Here is a 24,859-nt window from a genome sequence, read left to right on the forward strand (position 1 = left end):
ATTCGTCTGTGCGTAGTGGCTCTTGATGCACTGACGCCAGCCTCAGCCCCCAAATACTTGAATGGATTTTGCCTGACAATCCTCTCAAGGCTGTGGTTATCCCTTTTGCTGGTGCACCTTTTCCTACCACACTTTTTCCTTCCACTCAACTTCTTATGAATATGCTTGGATACAGCACTCTGAACAACCAGCTTCTTTAGCAATTAACTTGTGGCTTACTCTCCTTGTGGAGGGTGTCAATGATTGTCTTCTGGACAACTGTCAAGTCAGCAGTCTTCCCCATGATTGTGTAGCCTACTGACCCAGACTGAGAGACCATTTAAAGGCTCAGGAAACCTTTGCAGGTGTTTTGAGGTAATTAGCTGATTAGGGTGTGACACCATGACTTTCCAATATTGAACTTTCCCAATATTCTAATTTTCTGAGACACTGAATTGTGTTTTCATTATCTGTAAGACATAATCATCAGAATTTCAAGAAATAAAGGCTTGAAATATTTCACTGTGTGTGTAATGAATCTATATAATATATGGGTTTCACTTTCTGAAATGAGTGACAAAATATTGACCTTTTTCATGATATTCTATTTTTTGAAATGTACCTGTAGAACGTGGTCGGACATTATGCAAATGTGTTACTTTGTGACGTAGAGCCGTAGCAGAACAAGATTAGAATTCCTGACGACTCATTTAGGCGATTGAGAGCAGACTTTTCTTTTTTGATAGACAATAACTTTGTGCACTGTAAGCTTCACAACTTTGCAGATAGTTTATGTTCACATACAGCTACATGACACTGCATGAAAGGTAATAGTTGAAAAAGCATAATGGGGGACTTTAAAGAACAGCACTTATTCAAAATGGTAAGGACTTACATTGTTACAAAAGATTTATCAATTTAAAATATCCTTGCTTAACATAAGTATTAATTTCTTAAAAATAAAATACTGACCCCAAACATTTGAACAGTAGTGTATATTTTGTTACTTTTGAACAGCAGTGTATGTTTATTAGATCCTGCTTTTCAGATGACATCAATAGGACTCCTAAGCAATGATGCAAATTCGTAATCAGTCAATCTACGAGTTACACGACGATTGGACAAATGCAGTAAAAGTTTAGACTTATGTTCAACAGAAGGAAGAAATTCACACATGTTTGGAACAACTTGAGTACATTTCAGTAGATGATTTCAACTGACAATTTTAATTTGGTGAACTATCGCTTAAGTAATTACCTAATGCATTCAAAAAGGTAGGGGTACTCAGATCAGGATTTTTGAGGCCAATCAGCAGTATCTGCTGATACCGATCTTTTTAAAGCCTTCTTTTTATCATTTATAACCATCTATAGTGATACTCCAATCAGGATTTTTAGACATTTATTCAGGGCCTGAATTTCATTTTTGAAAATGGGAGAAATTCCCCTCTTAGGCGACTCTTGTGAGAAGGGAAACAGCTTTCACACATGAGTCTGCTACTGATCCATGGCCATTTACCACAAACACAACATTTATCCATTATTTTGATTTCAAATCCAAACATTGTCACTGAAAAGGCTTTTTCAGCATTGCAATTCTTTTTTTATTTTATTTTTATTTAACAAAGTACAGTAATACAATCTTTCACAGACATGTTTAAACGATAAATATAAGCAACATTATTCAATGCTTTTTACTTCTGCATTTACTTCTAGATTTATATATTAAGTTGCTCAGCAAGTGGCAAAACATTTAAACTACTTTTATGATATCACAAACTTACCATTGACCGAACTAGTCAGCTCTACTGCCTTTCCTTTTGCATTTAAATCTTTATTACAAGCAATCCTGTGGTTCATAAAGAACTTTGTTTTCCTACCTCCACCAGTGCCATCTATTATTGCCTTCATCTAAAAGTGCTCTTTAAACCTAGCCAAAAAGCCATGTGTTGACTGAAACACAGTAGACTTTAATTATATGCATTTATGGTGTAATGACTACATTTTCGTTTCAATCCATGTTCATATTCACTGCAAACAATGCGCGGTTACTTTAATTCAGCACTTGAAGCGCAGCAAACAGACTCGGTACGAAAACAATCTCTGCACTGCTGCAGACACACCACTCCTGAACGCACTGCCGGACCGCAACAGTGTGCACGCTTTAATCCGTTAACATGAGCGTGGAAAAAATATGCACCACGTATTAGGGATGGGCGATATGGGCTTAAAAATATATCACGATAATTTCTGATATTTATTGCGATAACGATATCAATGACGATAATTTAGGGAATCCCGTTTCTTTAGAGAAAAGTATTATCTTTCCTATTTTTACCCAAAATAGGGTGTTGTGAGCATTACGGAGTACACAATGTAATGACTGTTTAATTCACACTGGAAGCCGGAGGGCGCCCTTGCGCAGGAACTCCACATATGCATAGTAGAAGTAATGCTCCAGGAAGAAGTATCCAGTGATCGCTGTAGCTGAATAAAACGCAGATAGAGAAATTTTAACTGAGGAATCCTGAAGACAAACATGCGATTGCACAAAATATATGGTATCGGTGTTCAAGCAATCTTGGGTATTTTCTTTTATAAGGATAGAGTATATTTATAATGCAATGCTAATCGACATAGCCTTTATCACTGTATATAATGCTATAAAATAGTATGATTTCTGCTTTATTCTGTGATACGAAACCACGTCTGATCACAAAAATAAGATTTAAAACACTCGACTGTTATGAAGTTAATATGGAGAAAAAGCATGTCAATAAATTAAAATATCTTTGTTGGACAGCAGGTTTGTAAACGACTCATACACATGTAAAACTGTCGCCGCACATGTGCTGCTGTAGTACATTTACAGCCCTATCCAAACCTGTTCCAGATTGTAGAAGGAGCTGCTCAATTTCACGTCCGCCTTCCTTCACGTCACTCCACACAGTCGCACACAGAAATATGTCAACTAGACTTTATCGTTATTATCGCAGGAAGACGAATTGTTATCGTGTGGAGAATGTTTACCGGTATATCGCAAACGATAAGATACCGCCCATCCCTACCACGTATGCACTGCAAACGGAATGTGAACTTGGCATTATGAGTGCGCTGTGAGTGTGCATGAGCGCGCACCGTCTCCAGGAGAGCGCGTGAGCGCTGAATGATTAAAAAGTAATGCAATTTATAAACTTTAGTGACGATGTGACACTGCCTCGATTGTGCATGCCTTCTTAGAGACTGCCGATCAAACATCCCAACGTGATTATCGGCGGATAGTGATTGGTAGCAGATCAATCGGAGCACCCCCATTCAAAGGTCAAGGGGGAGATCTGCTGTCTGCTTGAACCAGCAAACCAAATACATTTCATGGTCGAGCAAAGACCAATAATAGCAACAGCAGTGTTGCCAGATGAGACTATCACAAGTGCAGCAAGATCATGTTACTATGGCTGCACTGAGGACATGAAAAATTATGGACTCTTATGGATTACAATCTAAATAGCCTCAAGAGCCTGATATTGAGTTGACAATGTTATCACCTCCTTGCGAGTTTAATTTAGGAAAGATGAAAAAGCCTGTGATTGTTTTGATCCCTTGTGATGTCAAATAGTACTATATAGTTTAATACAACTACCCAGGGCCGCAAACAACAATTCTTGGGCATGGTACAGAACCAACATAGAGGGCCCAACTTCTGAAATCACACTCACTTTCCGGGCCACCATTCGAGCCTGGGACATGGCAACCCTGCAACTAATAGGTGTGTGACAATACACTTAGCTCACGAGACAAGATTTAACACTATTTTTAAGAAATCATCTTTTATCTGACTGAAAGGCACACAATGCAATTGTGGAAAATGGCGGACTTTGAAAATGACCTTGCAATGAAAGTCGCTTCAGTTCTACTTTGTGCATGAATCATCAGATACAGTAAAAGACCAATATCCAAACACTGACTGGCTTCCCTCCTGTATGATTTCACATGAGTTTTGTCAGACCTTATAACTGTGCATGAACCATTGAACAAATTACACCCCAAAAGATCATTTAAAATCATTGTATTAGACAACTAAAGAATTAAATACAGTACAAAAAGCAGCCTTAGAAATATTTTGGTTCAACACTGAATAATGTTAAAAAAGTGCATTTAAAAAAAATTGTGAAATATGAAATGCTTAAAAAAAACAAATCCAGTAGTTGGCAGCTAGTCACTGACTTAAAGGGATAGTTCACCCAAAAATGAAAATTTGATGTTTATCTGCTTACCCCCAGGGCATCCAAGACTTTGTTTCTTCAGTAGAACACATCTATCAGTCATATAATGCATGGCAATGGTAACAAAATCTATGAGTAAAAAAAAAAAAAAGCACTGACATTTCCAAATTAAACCCTGCGGCTTTTGACGACACATTGATGTCTTAAGACACGAAACGATCGGTTTGTGCCAGAAACCGAACAGTATTTATATCATTTTTTACCTCTAATACACCACTATGTCCAACTGTCTTTGGGCGTGCGCACGGCATCCTGTGTGTGAGGCGTGTACGCGCTCTGGCGTAGTTTACGCAAGCGCCGGAAGTGATCTCTCGTGCGTATACGTCACTCATTGTTTACGCGGTGCACAAACATTGTAGGTATGACGGCTAATCAAAATGGTATTTGTGCTTATCCGGATTGTTCAAACCGACTTAACTAAAAGATTACGTTCTCTCGCGCGAACTCATTCGGGAGTGGTGACTTTCCACGTATTCCCAACTTCTGAGCCTGCTCGCCTGAAGTTATGGTTGATTGCTCTTCAGCTGGATATCAACACACCCATTAACGTAAACCACACCAGAGCACGTACACACCTCACGCACCGGATGCCGTGCGTGCGCCCAAAGACAGTTGGACATAGTATTTATATCATTTTTTTTACCTCTAATACACCACTGTTCGGTTTCTGGCACAAATCGATCATTTCGTGTCTTAGGACATCAATGTGTCGTCACGAGCTGCAGGGCTTAATTTGGATTTGTCTGTGCATGTTTTTTTTTACTCTCATAGATTTTGTTACTATTGCCATGCATTATACAACTGATAGACTGCAACAGGTGGACTTAAAAATCATCATGTGTGTTCTACTGAAGAAACAAAGTCACCTACATCTTGGATGCCCTGGGGGTAAGCAGATAAACATCAAATTTTCATTTTTGGGTGAACTATCCCTTTAATCTACAAGTTACTCAGTCATTCATTCAACCTTTGTTCAAACAGATTGTTTCAGGAACAAAGCAAGTGACTCTTTATGAATGACTCACTAAATCATTGGCTCACTTGATTCATTCAGTAACAAAACACCGCTGTGTTGATCAGAGATGCACAACAGTTCTGCTGTGGCATTGTTTGGAACAGCTTTTCACCTTGAGAAATATTGTTATGTTTTAATATCACTATTTTGTAGCATGAGATCTCGTCACACTCCAAGCTACTACCCATTAATAACAACAAGTTAGAAGCAAATATTAAGTAGTCATCTGAAATGTAGTCAAAAGTGTTACACAGTAGAGAACATATGTACCTTCTTAAAAAGAACAACACCATCCTTGGCAACTTCAAACTTTGAAATGACTGCATCATCTGAGGTGATGCCAAAGGGGATGTCATCCACAGCCTCTGCGGTTTTAATGAAGGCCTTGGCATCTGCTGATTCAACATCCTGCAGAGACAGAAAAATAATTATATATATACACACACATATATACATTATATAAAAAAAACTAAACTAGCTGATGAAAAGAATGACATTTTACCTTAAAGAATCCAATGACTGCAACCTCATTATCAGCAATAAGAGACTCTGCCTGTGTCACATCATTTAAAGTAGTGGCTGCAGGGCCAGTTCGCTTTTTCAGCCAGTTGACAATGTCATCAGCCTGTCGGCCAGCTGTAGACAGAGCACGAGCATGTCATAGTGGGACAAAATAACCTTGTAGAACCTTCATTTGGAAATCAACATGTGACCTTGGTGTTCTAATTCCTTGTTCTACTGTTTGAGCTACAGAAATAATACACTGATAATTAAACAAAATGAAACAAACAAACGTTTATTATATAAAGCTATTAAATACAGATTAAATGTATCTTAAGTGCTTCTTCCATGTATCCTCATCCATCTATGATCCTTTATGACTACAGGGCAGGACTGACATCAATGCGAATGACATGTCAGTTTCAAAGGTAGTACTAATTATGTTCTTTTTAAACGAGTGAAGAGTGAGCAACACAGGTTACAGCAGGAACTACTTATGCGACACGTCAACAATTAAACTGCAGTTCATATGAGAACACCTGACGACATGATAAGAGTCCTTCCATCAAGGATAAGACAAAGATTAAAATTATGGAATTGTGTAATCCCACAAGGAATCTGAAAAGTGTGTGAAATTAATTAATTTTTTTTATTAAACCTTAAGACTCTTGAAAGTCCTGGAACTTACATTTGCTGAGGCTGGTCTGGTTTGCAGGAGTGCAACAGTAATAAACACAGCCATGGAGAGCAGCCTACAGCAACCAGACCACAGGCAACGTGAGGAACTGCACGTTGAAGGAAAGGGGGAGGGGCCTTATACAAACAGCCTGGAAGGCAGGGCTTCCACGTACAGAAAGACATGCACGTCTTCAGCAGTTAGCACTTACATTCATGGTATGTAGACTACTGTAGACTACCGGTCTAAACTGAAATATGGTTTACAGTATAAAATGGCATAAATACAGCTCAGTTACACTTAAGCGATTCCAACCAAATCAAACCAGTTACAACTGTTTGTACACTCACTGACTTTCTTCTATCTGGTTTTGTTTAAAATGATAATGATTTTGTTAAAGTAGTAAAAGTTTTTTTTTTTTTTACACAAAAGTAAAAGTCAAAAGCTGAAGACAGTCTAGTAGTCCATACACAAAGAAGGATCATGGATATTATGTAGGAAAATTGCGGCTGATATCTCTCACCAGAATACTCCTTGGGGTTCTCCTTCTCTCCTCCCTTGAAGAACTTGATGGTGGGATATCCGCGAACACCAAACTCCTGAGCAAGCTCAGATTCCTCTGTTGCATCCACCTTAGCAAGTCTGATGTCTGTACCTTCAGCTTTCAGCATACCTGCTGCTTTAGCATATTCGGGGACCAGGGCCTTGCAGTGCCCACACCAAGGTGCATCTGCAATAAGCAAAACATTTTATTTATTTTTTTTATAAATCTGACATTTACAGTCACTGCATTTAAAGTCACTAACATTCATTTACTCACAAACCACATTAGCAGTAATTTGTCTGAATGAATGTGTTAAATGTGACATATTATGCCCCTTTTTACAATGTAATAGAAGTCTCAGGGGTCCCCAGAATGTAACTGACGTTTTAGCTCAAAACACCCCACAGATCATTATATCATTTTGAGTGGATGCAGAAACACGCTGTATTAGAGCATGTCTCTTTAAATGCAAATGAGCTGCTGTTCCCCGCCCCCTTTTCCAGAATAGAGCTGCACCATTACCTGCTAAAAACATCTGTTTTGGTTCTGATTATCAGGTTTAATCGCACTAAAATCATGCATTTTAAACCATATTAGTTTAAACTTCTGATATACGTTTTTTTGAGAGCACACATCGAAAGCACACGGCCAGAAAGGGGCTGTGGCTAGCATGCGAGTACTAAACTAAGTTCTCATTCACACACAAGTTTACATTAAAAACACGCATAATATCCAAAAACAGTCGGTTATGACTGTTAAGGTAAACAGCTGGGAAATAAAATTGCATGTTTATTTTAGATCTGTGTGGCAGCAGCAATATACAGTAAATTAATCAAATCCACAGCTCTCGTTTGCTCGTCTGTGCAGCCGAAGGCAGAACATTTAGCATGTTTAGCTCAAACTTTCACCATGGCATTAGAACTGGTACACCGTTGTCACTTGTGAAATCAAAATGATGGCGCCATGGGTGGAAACTTACAGATTAAGGGGCAGTAATATTATAATGAGATCCCTTTACAACTTCACTAGGGGAGTGAGATCAGACTCTTGCAGAAAAAAGCTTATCAAAACAAAGTTACATACACATATATATATACATATGCACCGGGGTCCTGATTATAGCACTTAAAATCTGGAAAAGTCCGATTTTCATGATAAGTCACCTTTAATGGTGTTTGACTAAAAAGCATGTTGTTTTATTTGGGTATTCAAACCCAGTAAAATTGGATAAATTAAATAAGTAGGTCAAACTTATTACCCTAATCTTCCTCAACACATCATCTCACAACATGGCCTGTTATTAGGGTCAAGTCCAAAGTTCATAGAGCTAATAAAAATCCACATATGCATCATACTCCTTTTTCAATCTTTACCAAATAAAAACACAAATGAATGACTACAGTTTAAGCTTTGATTACATTGTTCACATGAGAAGTGTTTTTAAATTCCACAAATTCAATGTGCATCAAAAGTTATTTTACTGAATGTACACGTCAACCTAGCGCAGGGCTGCTTGAAAGTCCTGGCCATATTACACGCTGTCACGTCTCCCATTATGACGAAACACTCGTGGACGCCAGTGATTGGCCAACTTGAGAGTCTATCAGGTCCCTGTATCAGGAAATACTTTGAGAGCGTCCAATGAATTTAGCCCAGTAAAGCGCAAATAAACTAACCCAGGAGCCCGGTTACACATAAGTTTGAGAAGTCTTTTCAGGTTGGAAACTCATTCATGCTTGCCCATAACATGCTGCATCTCATTTGCATTAAGTGGTGAAACCGAAAAACAAGTGAAAGTGCAAATCAATGCTTTGCATTTGTTTATCTATTTTAAACACTGAAGCAACTCAAAGCTACCGTTCCAAGGCTGCTGTCGCCCTAAATACGGACTCACAAATCTACCAACTTGAATCGAATGCATTATCCGTAAAAGGATTCATTGTAACTTACTATTTTTGTCAAAATAGTGCGTTTTGGTGCTAACGTTAGTGGCAAAGACGTCTTCAAATCTCTACATTGGGACCACTTCTCTGAACGCTTACAAAATTGCGTTCTTTTTTATATAATAATTCAGATTTGGTTAGCAAATGTCTGCTCCTTAAGTCACGACTGCATGAGATTACGTATTGCTGCAGCAAATCAAGACTAAGAATAAAAAACAAACTGCCATTTCACTGAGAGTTGGTTTCGTTTGGCATTTTCCTCATGCACAAGCTATCGACATAAACACAGCAACGACGAGTCAAACAACATGGGCGACTACTTACAAAACTCAACAAGGATATTTGGGTAAGTTTTGAGCGCCTCCTCGAAGTTACTTTTCTTCAGTACGAGCACGTCCTCTTCTTCGGGGATATCAGCCGCGCTAATAGCGGCCAGTGCGCACACAATCAACAACTTCAGCATCTCGGATCACCTCCAAACGAGTCAACTATTGCTAAAACAGTGATGGAAACCGGGGAGACTGTTAGCGCGGCGGGTCTTCTTTCACCTTTAACAGTCTGAAGTATCGCTTGAATGTTGTGCCTGCCGCTAATAACGTGGCAATGTGTGCAGGAAACAGAGAGGACAGCGCTGCTGCGCATGCGCATTTATGAGGCTGAAGGCAGTTCGTGTTGAATTGTGAGTGGACCGCGCGTCTCCTAGCACCTGGAAGTGAATCTGCCAGTCTCGAATACGAATTTACAAATCCTACTACGGCGAATGCTTGGCTCATGAATATTATTTACGCAACGTCACGTTCCGCCTCTAGCACTGTCTGAGAAAGGCAGACGTCGCTACGTGATGGCCTGTCAACTGGCGAATTAACTGGGCTTATTGATATTAATTTGACTGCGTGACTGAACACTCAGGAACGAACGCGAGCATATTCTATTTAATATGCATGTACCAATCCCTGAACAATAGTAGGATCCGTAATTTCTATTTAGGGTTTCTTTGCATGTTTGAGGCTGTATTAAGGAGACACCCTAACTCAAAATACTATCCTATCCGTTTAGTAACCATGGTCATATTAATACAACTTTATCAAGTCACGAATTAAAATGCATGGCGTTATTGTAAAACATAACAGTCAAGATTAAAGTAATCAATACACCTAAATTTGCAATATCCAACTTTAGAGATTTGTCATTATATGAAAGGAGAGATAAGAAGATATTCTTATATACTGTCGCGCCAACACACAGACTAAAGATTTGCATGCTGTTAATTGTGCTAAACACTGGATAGAAGAATGAACTGATACAGGAAATGGCCCACTATCACTTTCACAGCAGACTTTCTGTGGTTATACACTATGAATCATATAGTATGTTATGTTCAGTTGGTTTGCATCACACATTATATGATATATACGTTTGAAATAGTTTGCAGACGTCTTGTGATAAAAGTCCAAATGCATTAACCTCAGTATGTTATCATTATATCTTGATAAAATAAGCATGATTTGCAAATTAAATTAATAATAGCATATAATATATCTCACACAGTCTGATTTGAGAAGAGATAGATAACTCTTATGCATTTAATAAATTCAGTGATGTCACAATCAGTCAGTGATGTCATGCCATAAACCTAAAAAGAAAGAAAGAAAGGTATTTTAAGACCACAAACAGAAAACACAGTGCAGGCTCTTTGCAACTGGAATTCAGTTTCATCAAAACTGATGATGATGATGATAGACCAGAGAAATAAATTATTATAGAAATAAATGATGATGATAGACCAGGACTATTTTTTAGGGATGCATGATATATCGGCCACCATATCGGTATCGGCCGATAAATGCTAATTTTTTCTGTTATCGGTATCGGCCTGATAAGAAAATTTGGCCGATATCTTAAAGCCGATAAATAATGCATTATTCTTCTTCTGTTGCTATTATCAAGAATTGCTGTGACCCCACTAATTTTGATATATAGCTAACTTTACAATGACAATGAAACAATACTACTCATATAAGCTGACTGTTTTTCAGACGGTTTTCTGCTCTAGAGAAACATTCACAAATCGACAGAGTAATTATCAGCAAACTGTATGGTGAGATCTTGTTGGCTTAGAGGTGTTAGTAACAGGAAGTAACACTAGCTCTGTTTGGTTAACAAATAATTGTCAGCTAAGGAAAACAAATGCTTTGTTTAATTTACATGGCAATAGGGAAAATATTTCATTCAGCATTGTAAACTTGTGACAAATGTAGTGTTTTGAAAGATTAAGAAAAAATCTGTTCCATTAATATTGCAGTTCCTGATTCACTTAGCATGTCATCATAATAAAAGGACCTGATCATCTCTCGCTTGCTATTTAAACACAGTCATAGCAGAGACATAGAAATTCAGTTAAAGGGGTCATATGATGCGATTTCAATTTTTCCTTTCTCTTTGGAGTGTTATAAGCTCTTGGTGCATAAAGAAGATCTGTAAAGTTGCAAAGACTAAAGTCTCAAAACCAAAGAGATATTCTTTATAAAAGTTAAGAGTCAACCACACCTAAAATGGCTCGTTCTAACACGCCCCCACATGTCTACATCACTATGTGGGAAGATTTGCATAACACCGACCAAATGTTCACGCAAAGAACGAAGGCGTAACTTTTATTCTCGCTGTAGTATTGTTGCTGCCGCCATGTCTTGAAGACACTGTGTTTCGTTGTGAAAGCGAAACTACTTTGTTTGGCCTTCCAAAAGAGGACGATATCCGCTTCGTCATCCCTAGAACTGATCCGTGCTGGTCGCTGAGGAAATACATCAACTTCGCACTGTGGATCGCCGGATCATCTTTCACTGAGTCCAGCCCGGGGTCGTCACATGTGGTTGCCGCTCCTTCGTCGAATCCGCCAGCAAGCCGCTCACTCTAGCCCGGCCGTTGCTCAATCTAGCCACCGGCCGCCGCTTACTCTAGCCCGCAGGCCTCCGCCTACTCAAGGCCGCCGTGTGTGATGCTATGTTTCGTTGTGAAAGCGAAACTACTTTGTTTGGCCTTCCAAAAGAGGACACGACTAGAAATCAGTGGTTAAGTTGTATTTACAACACTGTTCCAGAACAGCTCAACCCAAATATTCAGATGTGTGCAGCACATTTTATGAAGGACTGTTTCCTGATCCTGGTAGACTACAATGCCGGCTGTTCTGACTCACAGTCTGTAAGTACTTTTTATTTTTTTGCCACTGACGATTCAAAGGCGACTTTTGAGCAGTGTACACTGTAAAAAATGATATGATGAAAAAGCCATGACAACTTATGTTGCTTTAAGTTGCTTTAACTCATAAAAATAATTTAAGCAATTTCAACTTTTTTTAATAAGTTATACTAGATTCAACTTGATTTTTTAAGTCAGTTTAATGTTACTGAAATTCAAGGAGCCCAATTTAGTTCAGTGAACTTAACATTTTAAGTTGTAGCTTATTGGCACTAACCGGCCAAATCTTTGAACATGGATTCATGCGCAGGAGTCAAATTTGTACATTAATTTAATATCAAGTCCTTTCCGAGAAAAAAAAATAATTCAGCAAATCAAGACATTATACTCGTGTTTGAAACATGAGACATCGCAGTGCAACATCAAACAAGGAGACACGGGCGGACTATACAGCGAACTAACTAAACCGCGGAGGAATTTCAGACGAACAATTTATGAACTTGAGGAAGCTGTCCGTTGGGCTGGCGCGAAGAAGCATATTCAACGTGGATGAGGTGAGTGAATGCTTGTGTAACATAAGTTTTGGAAGATTATTGTTCATTTTAGCAGAATAGAGCAGAATTAGTTATGTTCTGTCATTGTTTTCCGAACTGTGTTCAATTTGAGCGATTATAGGTGTATTTTATCGTTAAAGTGGGTAACAGTTGGCTTTGCTGAGCAGGCTCGGCATTTTCGCGCCCACTGGAAGTTTATCCCAGTCAGACTTCGTGCGTTTGAGTTGGTATTCGTTACGGTTTATTATTATTAATTTTTTATCAACCGTTCAAGCTAGGATAATATAAGTTAACTTGAGGTAGACGACGCCGAGCTGTTTTCTACGACGCATGAACTAATCGTCACCAGTTTTGTCAGTTTGTTCTATTCAAACTAGATGAACATATGAAACTTATTAATATGATTTAAGAGACCACGATTCAAACAATTGTTAACTTTGTTCATTTGTGACTACTTTTTTAGAAAGACGTTTTTGTCAGCCGAACAACCGACATGTTAAACGTTACATTCAGTTGGACGCACTAACGTTACATCTGTTCCTCACAAGCTCGTTTTCTGTGCCATTTGTTATTTTATTGGCCATCATCATATATTTTATATATAATTTTGTTTTACGATTGCAAATTGCTTACTGGTAACAGATTACAGGTAACAATAAATGCAAACAAATGCATTATGTCATTAGGTCATATTTTAATCATGAACAAAAAGTCTGTAAAAGTGTTGTGTAACTTACATATTTGGGCTTAACTGTAATTAGCAAGTAACCAACAATTTCCCGTTTACCTCACTTTGTAGGCTATGGCTGAGCACATTACAGTATTACAGATTATAATGACTTGTACTGTCTTTTTACGTGTTGCGTTGCATCGTGCCACGTAAACAAAACCATGTCTGCATTTGTGAGCAGAAATGACAAACAAGCACTAACGTTACTCTACACTGCTCAAAATTCGCGTTTGAATCATCAGTGGCGAATCCTTTAAATTAAAACGTACTTACAGACTGTAAGTCAGAACAGCCGGCGGCGGGCCAGCGTGAGCTGAGCAGCACTAAGTTGATGTATTTCCTCAGCGACCAGCACGGATCAGCTCTAGGCATGACGAAGCTGATATCGTCCTCTTTTGGAAGACCAAACAAAGTAGTTTCGCTTTCACAATGCAGCACACAGCGTCTCCACGAAATGGCGGTAGCAACAATACTACAGCGAGAATAAAAGTTACGCCGCCTTTCTTTCCGTGAACATTTGGGCGGTGTTATGTAAATCTGCCCACATAGTGACGTAGATATGTGGGGGCGTGTTAGAACGAGCCGTTTTAGGTAGGTGTGGTTGACTCTTAACTTTTATAAAGAATATCTCTTTGGGTTTGAGACTTTAGTCTTTGCAACTTTACAGATCTTCTTTATGCACCAAGAGCTTGTAACACTCCAAAGAGAAAGGAAAAATTGAAATCGCATCATATGACCCCTTTAAAGGAATAGGAAATGTCTTTGCTTGTGTTGTTTACAAGTAAATTTAAGTTGAATTAATTTTTTTTTTTTTTTTACAGGCACACGCTTGTGAGTCTGATACTGGATGAAGGGTGAATTTTGCATTTCTGTACTAAATAAATAATATAAACCATATCTTAAGATAAGTCAATATTTGAACCACTGTAAAGTTTTTTTTTTCCTCCCTACATTATATTTTTTTTTGCAGGCATTGTTTGTCTGTGAGTCTGAGACTGGATGAGGGGTAAGTTTTGCATTTCTGTACCAAATAAAGAGTATAAACTTTATCTTAAAATAAGTCAATATTTGAACCACTTTAAAGTTGTTGTTTTTTTCCCCTTACATATGTATTTCTCTTTTTATAGGCAAACATTTGACTGTGAGTCTGAGACTTGATGAAGGGTAAGTTTTGCATTTATGTACTAAATAAATAATATAAACCATATCTTAAGATAAGCCAACATTTCAACGACTTCTGATTTTTCCCCCTACATTTCTATCATTAGACAGCTGAGTTCGATCGGTGTCCGGGTCATAGGGTGGAAGATGTAGGAGCGAGGAAACGATTTCGCTGCGATTGGAGATATAGATCAAAATTCTGTCAGTGTGGTTTGGCCTATTAAATGGGTAGTTCACCCAAAAATGAAAATTCTGTCATTAATTACTCACTCTCATGTCGTTCCACACCTGTAAGACCTTTGTTCATCTTCAGAACACAAACAAAAATATTTTTGATGAAATCTGAGGGCTCCCCCATTGAAAGCAACGCAACTAAAACATTCAAGGTCCAGAACGGTGGTTTAACCTCAATTTTATGAAGCAACCCGAGTGCTGTTTGTCCAAAAAAAAATTATACTCCACTTTATTTACAATAAAATATTATTCAAAGCTTGTTCATGCTACAATGTTAACTCTAGCGTGAACACAACATACATGCGTCATGATGCTCTTATGTGCGTGTGTGGTAGATCAATATTTTTAGAAAATAAAGCGGTAAAATTAGTTTTTTGCACAAACAAAGCACGTGCATTGCTTCATAAAATTGAGGTTAAACCAGAGGAGTCACATGGATTACTTTAATGACGTCTTTCTACCATTGTGGACCTTGAATGTTTTAGTTGCGTTGCTGCCAATGGAGGGTCAGAAAGCGCTCGAATTTCATCAAAAATATCCTCATTTGTGTTCTGATGATGAACAAAGGTCTTATGGGTTTGAAATTATATGAGGGTGAGTAATTGATGACAGAATTTTCATTTTTGATTGAACAAACCCTTTATGACATTGTACATGTATTTACACAGTTTTTGTTTTGTCTGTTGCCACCTCATCGCTTACATTTATTGTGGTCAGAAAGCCAAACCTCTCTCACACCTCATCAGAAATCTACCATCATGTTTGCTACTATTTATTAACTTGGTGAAATGTTTGCTGCTATAGTGCTTGTAAAGCGCGGTCACCAAAGAGTGAAAAATGTAAGGGGTTCTGAATACTTTCCGTACCCACTGTATATGTGTTTTTTTTCAAGCTTATCTCAGTGGTTGTTTCCCATGAGGTATGAGTGTATTTTCAGCTTTGTATGACAGTTTCTTGGCAGTTTTTTGCTACTTTTGTGTCCTTGTTGTATACATATACTGGTATTCACACATTAGCATGCACAGGCAGGTTGTGTACTGTTCTTAATATTAAAACCCTGTTCTGCAAGAAAAAAAATTATTTTAAATGTTTCAAACAAATGTAGTATTTTTTTTATCTGGATCTAAAATAAAGTTTACATTATCATAACTAGAAAATTAATGTTAAAAATTTTGAAACAGCAAATATTGTAAAGTCAAATGAACTTCAATAAAACAATTCAGCACTAGGCAATATTTAAATTAGTGAGTTGAAATGACTTGTACTTTTAAGTTGATTTAACTTAAATTTTTAAGGCCGCCACAAAACTTACGTTTTTAAGTTGAAAGGGGTGAACATTTTTTACAGTGTAGAGTAGCGCTGATTGTCATTTCTCCGATCACAAATGTCATAATGGGTTTTCATGTTTTGTCTCGTCGCTTCGGCTGGACACAGCATCAACAGTATGGTAAGGGGCGTAATATTTCAGTCACACGCTTGAGGTATTCGGCCAATCACGACGCACTGGATAGATGGCCAATCACAGCACACCTCGCTTTTCAGACTGATTAGCTTTGTAAAAATTGACGCGTTTCAAAAAGGCGGGGCATAGAGGAGAAACAATGTACAGTGTTTTTTTAACCTTAAACCGCATAAACACATTTCATTACACCAAATACATAAAATAATCTTTTTAGCAACATCATATGACCCCTTTAAGCTGTAATTGTTCTCTAATCAGCACAATGCCGGCCACATATGGGTATTGGGAGATGGCAAATTATTTTCATTTTGATCAAGGATAAAAAATACATACTCCATTTTTGCTCTTACCTAGAGGTTCTGCATAGAGATTCATATCTGACGTTGCATTGATTGATTTTGATTGGCTTGTGTAACTAAATTTGTGATAGCACAAGCAAACTATATACTGTTGTCAATTAATAAAAAGTGTTTCATCAATGTTGCAATAAATAATCTTGAAAGAAATCTAATTTATTATTTAGGAATATTTAAAAAATGGACACACTGCCGTTCAAAAGTTTGGGATCAGTCAAATTTGTTATGTCTTTTTTAAAGAAGTCTATTATGCTCACCAAGAAATAATATTGTGAAATATTACAATTTAAAACAAATATTTTCTATTTTAATATACTTTAAAATACTATTTATTCCCGTGATGCAAAGCTGAATTTTAATGAGCCACTTCTCCAGATTTAAGTGTCACATCAACCTTCAGAAATCATTGTAATATGCTGATTTATTATCAATGTTGGAAACTGTTGTGCTGATTGATTGATTGGAACCTGTGATAGATTCTTTAATGAATAAAAAGTTAAAAACAGCATTTATTCAAAATACAATTATTTTCTAACGAACATTTCTATTCTAACAAATATTACTTTTTTTTTAAAGAAAGACCCTAATTTTTTAACAGTATAGTGTATATTGTTATGACAGATTTCTATATTGAATATGCTGTGCTTTTAAAGTTTTTTTTAAATCAAAGAATCCTGAGAATCTTGAATGATTTCTGAAGGATCATGTGACACTGAAGACTGGGAGTAATATTAAAATATAATATAATAAATAATAAAACATTTAAAATATATTTAACAATATTACTGTTTTTTTCTGTATTTTTGATCAAATAAATGCAGCCTTGGTGAGCATAAGAGCATTAAAAATCTTGATCAGAGAGAGCATATATATGACCTTAGTAACTATATTAACATTATTGTAGTCTAATAATGACAACACCGTGAAATACCAAATGCATGACCTTTTTAAGCAGAAACTAACAGATATCTTGTGTTTATAGCTAGGGTGTGAAGACAGCCTTCTACTCAATTATAATGAAAACATGTAGGCTATAAAGGCAAAATTTGAATTAAAATAATTTACACAGAGCTGTCACTACACTTTATACTGAATGAAATAACGAATAGATAAATAAATAAATAAGTAGACATCTATAAATGTTGGTCAATAACCAGCCAATTGTGTGAATAATAGCGTTTCTCCGCTAGATGGCACAACTGAACTGTGTGTAGATGGCACGCATAAACATCACATCTGACCCCTCTACTGAATAATAACAGGAAAGCAGTGTCAGTTCTGTCTTGATTGCTAGGATTAAAATTTACCGGTAATTTCAATGCATAACGTAAATGATATTATCAGTGTATTTGTTCCCAGTTTCTGTTGTGGCTTATTTATATGAAACATGGTTTAGTATTGTTTTCACGTATTGTCTGTGTCAAACTGCTGTAAGAAGGTTTTGAATTATGGGAGTTATTTTGAATTTTAAATAGCCTAGCAGTAGCTAATATAGCGCACAGCTTCAGTTCTTCTTCTCCTTCTGATGGTAAGGCCAGAGAGAGAGAGAGAGAGAGAGAGAGAGAGAGAGAGAGATTAAAACGACCAATTAAAACATGGATCAAATTATATCACACAATCATTAAACAAATTCTACTGTACAGGAATGAAATTTGGGGACCAGTATTAAAGGGTTACTTCACCCAAAATTGAAAATGATGTCATTAATTACTCACCCTCGTGCTGTTCGAAACCCGTAAGACCTTTGTTCATCTTTGGAACTCAGTTTAAGATATTTTTGATGAAATCTGAGGGCTCTCTAACCCTCCCATAGATGGCAAGGTAACTACCACGTTCAAGGTCCAGGAAAGTACCAAGATGATCGACAAAGTAGTCCGTGTCACACCAGTGATTCAACTGCAAAGTTACGAAGCTATGAGAATACTTTTTTGCGCAAAGAAAACAAAAATAGCGACTTTATTCCACATTTTCGTCTCTACTGGTTCACTTTGGATGCGCGTTCAGGACAGTACCATGACGCGAGCGTGTGACGGCACACGCTCGTGTCATGATATTGTCGTGAACGCGTGTCCACAAGTGACACAGTAGAGATGAAAATGTGGCAAAAAAAAACATTCTAAGGGTAAACAGAGGCACTTCTAGCAATGCCTGCATGGCTGAACTGGGCTTATACCCCTTACACATTGAAATACAAAAAAAGAGCTGTTCAATTTTGGCATCTGACACTGAATCTATTCAATATAAAGCCCTTCTTGCCAATGAAACTCCCACAGTGTCTCATCCTCTAAATACACTCATGCTTAAACTAATGAATGAAACTCAAGCCGAGTCTGACTCCAACCACAACCCCAACATTCATAAAGAAATTGACAAAAATCTAAAGTAAAATTATAAATTACCCCGGCGGGCTTGCGGCAACCACATGTGAGACCCCGGGCTGGACTCCGCTTCGTCCACGGTGAAAGCCGTTCCGGCATTCCACAGCGCGAAGTTGATGTATTTCCTCAGCGACCAGCACGGATCAGCTCCAGGCATGACGAAGCGGATATCGTCCTCTTTTGGAAGGCCAAACAAAGTAGTTTCGCTTTCACAATGAATCACACAGTGCCTTCACGACATGGCGGGGGCAACAACAATACCACACGAGAATAAATGTTACGCCTTCTTTCTTTGCCTGAACATTTGAGCGACGTTATGCAAATCTTCCCACATCGTGACGTAGGTATGTGGGGGCGTGTTAGAATGAGCCGTTTTTTGGTAGGCGTGGCTGACTCAACTTTTATAAAGAATATCTCTTTGGATTTGAGACTTTAGTCTTTGCAACTTTACAGATCTTCTTTATGCACCAAGAGCTTGTAACACATTATGTGCTGTCCTTTACTACATACATTATGTTAAAAATCATACATGAAATTCTAAACAAAATGTTGATGGAAAAATCATTGGTTGTTTAGCTTATTGTCAAAATATTTATTATGATGAAATATCAACAATTACATTCATAGAACTGCAGAATATATATACAATTTTAAGCAGTCAAAAAGGAAATGTCCAACACAGGACAAAACCACAGGATTTTCATCTTATTAGGTAACATGACACATAACCCCACCTTCATAATCAATCATTTCACTTTTTTCCAAACTTTGCTGGATTGATGTACACTGGTTGCCAAAAGTATTTTGAAAGAAGTCTCTTTGATGCTCTAAAACATTTCTTATTATTAATGTCTGTACTCTTTTCCACAGCATAGGAGTAAAAGTCATTATCAAAATAGCCTTTTAAAAGCCACACTGCAAAAAATTCTTAAATCAAGATACTTTTACTAGACAAGCCAAATGACTTAAAAGGGGTCCTATTATGCCTTTTCACTTTTTTAATTTTCGTCAGTGTGTATGTTTGGGCATAAAAAAGATCTAGAAAGTTACAAATCTCAAAGTCCACTCCAAAGGGAGATATTTCGTTTTAAAAAAATCAATTTTCAAGAACTACAGCAAACGGCTCGTTTGGACTACAGCGTTTGCTTTCCGGGCTTTATGATATCACAAAGCGGCTCATTGGAATATCGTCACAAATAATTCCCGCCTACAGAAATTCGCATGGTTGGGGGGTGGGGAGGGGCGAGGTCGTGGTTAGAATGCTAGGTTGAGTGAGCGCATCAGACGAGACGACGAAGAATAAGTGCTGCTGTGCTGTAGCCTCAGATTTTTGGCATGTCTAGAACAGCTGTTCTCAATTCCAATCCTCGGGTACCTCCGCTCTTTACATTTTGTGTGTTTCTCTTATTGCTTCATACGTTTGTTATATTTGACTGTAAGTGCCCTGCGAAGTGGACATTACCGGATATTCCTCCATGATTCCAGTTTGAAGGGAGCGTATATGTTCCACACAAAGGGCATTTAAGTGTGCGAGACGTGAATTTAAATTGTATTTATTTAAAGAGGTATATTATGTCCCTCTTCAAGCTTCTCTAGTAAGTTTCGTTTGTGTGTGAAGACGCTGCAGGCAGCAGCGCAGCGCAAATCTGTAAATGAATATTCCGAAGTGAAGTAAACTTCAACGGATTTCCCCCGCTCAGGAAGTAGGGAGCAATGGACACTGTAATGGACCATGTCAATCGGAACACAGTTCATGCACGGAGCTCACTTCTAATGAGATGATGATCTGAATCAGGTGTGTTAACAAAGAGAGACCTGCAAAACATGCAGAGCGGGGGTACGCGAGGATCGAGGGATTGAGAACCGCTGGTCTAGATCAATTCTTACAAGTACAACACCACGTAGCTGGGCGCCGCGGACAGACGCTGAACGGGCCGCCGGTGTGCCTACACTCATAGAAAATAATGTATTTGCATTTTAGTAAGGTGCGCTTTATTTACCAGTGATTTTGTTTATTTACCAGAAATAATAATAATAATAATGCGTACAATATGCATTGAATTGGACGAATAACCTTTGTTTGCGAGTAATTGTGTAGGATATAACTATTTTCCTGCTCATCTGAACACACGCAAATGTTACAAGACAGAACTAATCAATCACAGAGCGCATTCACTCACTGCTGACAGTGCATTCAAACAGGGCTGCGTTTCCCAAAAGTCACACTTTTCCAAAAAAAATTAAAATAAAATTGATTATTTCAAAGGGTTGAAATAATGATGCATCATTTGGATACTTTCATGTCTGGGAAAAATTTGGGATTAAACGGGTTAAAATGCGTTTTAAACAAAGTTAAGTGGTTTTCATTACCCATTTTACTCTCAGTAATTTAATAATTTAATACATTTCATAATTTAAAAGTTTAGTGCAGAAGTATCGAATCGATATCGACGATACTGCCTTGAAAAATATCGGTATCGTCATTTTAGCAAAATATAATTAAAATGTTACATGTTACTTCCCTAACACGTGTACTACTTACGCAAACATTATTTACACTATTGTTAATAAAATAACAATTGGTCCCTCGATATCTCTTTGCCGCCTTGAAAAATTCTCAGTCCCTCAAAGTGTATAACGGCCGGGAAGCAAGAAAACACACATTCAATGTATTCTCAATACTTCAATTTATTCATAGAAATAAAGATATTGTATAGGCATATGTCGAGGGGAGTTTCAACCCTTTAACCAATGAGAATGTAGGACATACATATAGGATCTTTGGCCAAGAACATGTGTTTATATAAAATGGCCACATGTACAGAAAAACATGGACATATTAGGAATAGACTTTGGCGAAGGATGCTGAACTCGCTTCATAGTTCATCACGAACTCCTTTACCTTGTAGTCCTAGCATTCATGTCCTTATTTGGGCATTTGAACCAAGAAAAGCTAATGCATACATGTAAGCATGCGTACCTCGAATATGAGTAAGAGATATTTAAAACATAATACAAGAGAGAGAGAGAAACAGATAGAGGAGGGGGATTCAGAGAGAATGCATTGTATAGGGAGCGAGTGAGAGAAGGAGAGAAGAAAAGGAGGGGTGAGGCATATCTGGAACCATTCTAAAGACAGAGAGTGTTTTCTAACAACTACAAACAATACAAAACTATAATGCTATAAGAAACAGAAAAGATTAATTTGCATTTGAACCCAGAAATCTTCAGCTGCGCTAGACTAAAATGACTATGGATGACTGGATTCTGTTCAAAGACGCTAAGTCCCTATAAAGAATGAGAATGTGACGTAACTCCTCATTCTCTAATGGTTCAAACTAGCTAAATTAAATAACGGACGTCTTTAAAAACTACACAAAGTGTTAAGTACATTGGTTTACACATATTGTGTTAAATGCTGTGTGTAAATTCACAAGTTGTGTTGATATTTAAACTACACATAAATGTGTAAAAGAGGTTATTCTTTTCTACACATTTTTATTTAATATTAACACAAAATGTGTAAATTAGTGTTACACAAAGTGTGTTATTTTTTTCTACACGTCTTTCTAAAGCCTGGCTCACACAACAGGATTTTTAGCCCGATTTAGCCCCGATTTCCCCCTTCCAAGAATCGGAGCAAAAATCTTGTCAAGCCCCTCTATCGGTCCCCATGTGAGGCGCGGATTATCTGATAATGTGAGGCGTTCACCGATCGAATCTTGCACCTCCCGATCTGCTCGCACACAAATCGGGGCCGCCCCGATCATATCAAACATGTTTGATATTTAAGATTGAAATCGGAATGATGGCTATATGATTATGTCAGTACTTTCACAATAGCCAATGCGCGAGCGCAAAACAGCTGCTGTACGGCTCCATTGGATAGCAGAGACGGAGCAAACTGCTTCTTGATGTAGTAGTAACACGACTGTCTGTATAATGTGTCGAAAACGTATCACAATCGTAAGGAGAACGAGAAGCGCTGGAGTGAAATCGCCTCAGTTTTGAATGTGTATGGGGGTGGCAGGGGGAGTCACGAGCAGGGGGTCTGGGGGCTTTACTCAAGTTAAAACACTTTCATCATCCTCATGAATGTATGCTGGTTTACCTAATGGCAGCGACACCGGTTTTTGTTCTGTGCTGATCCCAATCAAATCCTTTCATTATAATATACAGAGTGTTTACACGACGATGATAATAATATATTAATTGCACAGTGTGAGATTAATTGGTCATAACAGAACTTTGTGAGATCACGATGAACTAAGAGTGACAGTTTTTAGTAGTTAAAAAAGCAGCGCTCTTTGCGAGCTTTAGGCAATAATCCATTTAAAATGTAGAACTTTGTTTTTCGACAACACTCACGTTGCAAAGTTTCGGGAATGACATCTGCATATTTATGCTGGATTCGCTCTCTAGGCTACTCTTCACCTGAATTAGAAAAAAGCTCTTCTGATGTTCAGTGATGCGATGACAACGTTTGAGCTTGTACACGCAATATCTGAGCGAGAGCAGAGCCAATTCATGAAATAAAAAAAACAATGTATAGTTAAAAGCACACGTCCAGTTTTGTATGAGTGAAGGAAATCCGCTTGCGGATTCTTGCGGTGAGATTCTTGCTCACGCATTACATGGATCGCGTAACATTATACGCTCTCGACATTTGTCATTAAGATCACGCTATAGAAACCGCTTAAAATTAAGTACAAAGAAGAGAAGAAAGCGGCCATAGGCAGCTGCCTACACATGCCAGGATCCGCCACTGCCAGATGCAGTTAGAAATTTACTAAAAACAAGCCTATTGCAAGATACCTGGGGTGGCCAGCCAGATTTCAGGGGGGACCGGTGCCACCCCTGGCCACCACGTAGACACGCCCCTGGTCACGAGGCGATCACGTGAGGCACTCCCTCTGGCATGATAATCTTAATAATATCTTGTAGTGTGTGATGCGCCATGATGTTTAAATCTTGTAGTGTGTGCATGTTTAAGATTTGAGAGAAGATAATCTGCAAAGATTCTCCTTATGTGTGTGCTGCAACCAGATTTAATAATCGGTTCGGATTTTAAAACTCCTGTAGTGTGAGCCCAGCTTTAGAGTGTATAATGACATTCGAAAACAGTTCTTTCCCAAATTTGAAATTATTTGTCCCAACTTCAAAAAGCTGGAGAACAATGCACAAGTTCAATATTTGCTTGGTGAAAAAAGAGACTGCATTTCACTAGTGGCACGTTACATTAATGCCTGTCACAAAAAGAGGGAAAAGTCGACCAGTGTAGAGTCCACAGTACTGTGCCCATGTACACGCGCACACGCGCACACACACACACACACACACACACACACAAAGACACAAAGACACATGAACTCAAACTCTTGTACACTCATATGTAAACACACACCACTCATTGTACATATTGCTGTATCTGTTGATCATACAATCCATTATTTTTTGTACATTTTATTTCCCTATTTGTTTTCTTTTGTTCTTGCTCATATACTGTAAATGCTTTGGCAATACAATGTACAATTTGTCATGCCAATAAAGCTGATTTGAATTTAAAAAAATTGAGAGAGAGAGAAAAACTCGAGAGACTCAGAAAAGCAGTTTACTAAATGCTGTATAATGGTAACAGCCTTGACTTCCTGTTTCACTGGGGTGAGGTGACACCCAGGCTAATTTCTTTAGTTTTTCCCTCAGAAAAAAAGACATACAATAATAATTGTAAAAAAAAAAAGGTTTTGAGGTCACAAATAAATAAGAATTAATTGCCGTGGCAATAAGAAATTTGTTTGATGGTTGAAATATTCATTTCCACTTCGAGTCTGAACAATGAGTTTAAATCA

The 24,859-nt window shown here is 37.8% G+C and overlaps 1 protein-coding gene and 1 long non-coding RNA gene across 4 annotated transcripts in view; one reads left to right on the forward strand and one right to left on the reverse strand.

Moving 5' to 3' along the window:
* p4hb (prolyl 4-hydroxylase, beta polypeptide) overlaps window positions 1-9,596 on the reverse strand; it is a 17,861-nt gene extending 8,265 nt beyond the window's left edge. Inside the window, exons 1-4 of one of the 2 annotated variants that reach the window (XM_016281216.1) lie at window positions 9,265-9,596; window positions 6,977-7,183; window positions 5,779-5,912; window positions 5,547-5,684 (exon numbers count right to left, since the gene is read on the reverse strand). In XM_016281216.1, the coding sequence (XP_016136702.1) occupies window positions 5,547-5,684; window positions 5,779-5,912; window positions 6,977-7,183; window positions 9,265-9,403 (618 nt within the window). In that variant the 5' untranslated portion in view covers window positions 9,404-9,596. The remainder of the gene's footprint in view (window positions 1-5,546; window positions 5,685-5,778; window positions 5,913-6,976; window positions 7,184-9,264) is intronic. The other variant, XM_016281215.1, reaches the window with a different exon arrangement.
* Window positions 9,597-12,532: 2,936 nt separating this feature from the next.
* Window positions 12,533-14,766, forward strand: LOC107591948 (uncharacterized). 2 transcript variants are annotated; one of them, XR_001609926.1, is made up of 5 exons: window positions 12,533-12,689; window positions 14,241-14,273; window positions 14,390-14,425; window positions 14,547-14,583; window positions 14,688-14,766. It is a non-coding gene; the product is annotated as an uncharacterized lncRNA (long non-coding RNA). The 2 variants fall into 2 exon arrangements; XR_001609927.1 differs by lacking the exons at window positions 12,533-12,689; window positions 14,390-14,425 and having other exon boundaries at window positions 14,185-14,273.
* The last annotated feature ends 10,093 nt before the right edge of the window (window positions 14,767-24,859 follow it).

This window comes from Sinocyclocheilus grahami, unplaced genomic scaffold (genome assembly GCF_001515645.1).
Source record: "Sinocyclocheilus grahami isolate Dianchi unplaced genomic scaffold, SAMN03320097.WGS_v1.1 scaffold148.1, whole genome shotgun sequence".
NCBI lineage: Eukaryota > Metazoa > Chordata > Actinopteri > Cypriniformes > Cyprinidae > Sinocyclocheilus > Sinocyclocheilus grahami.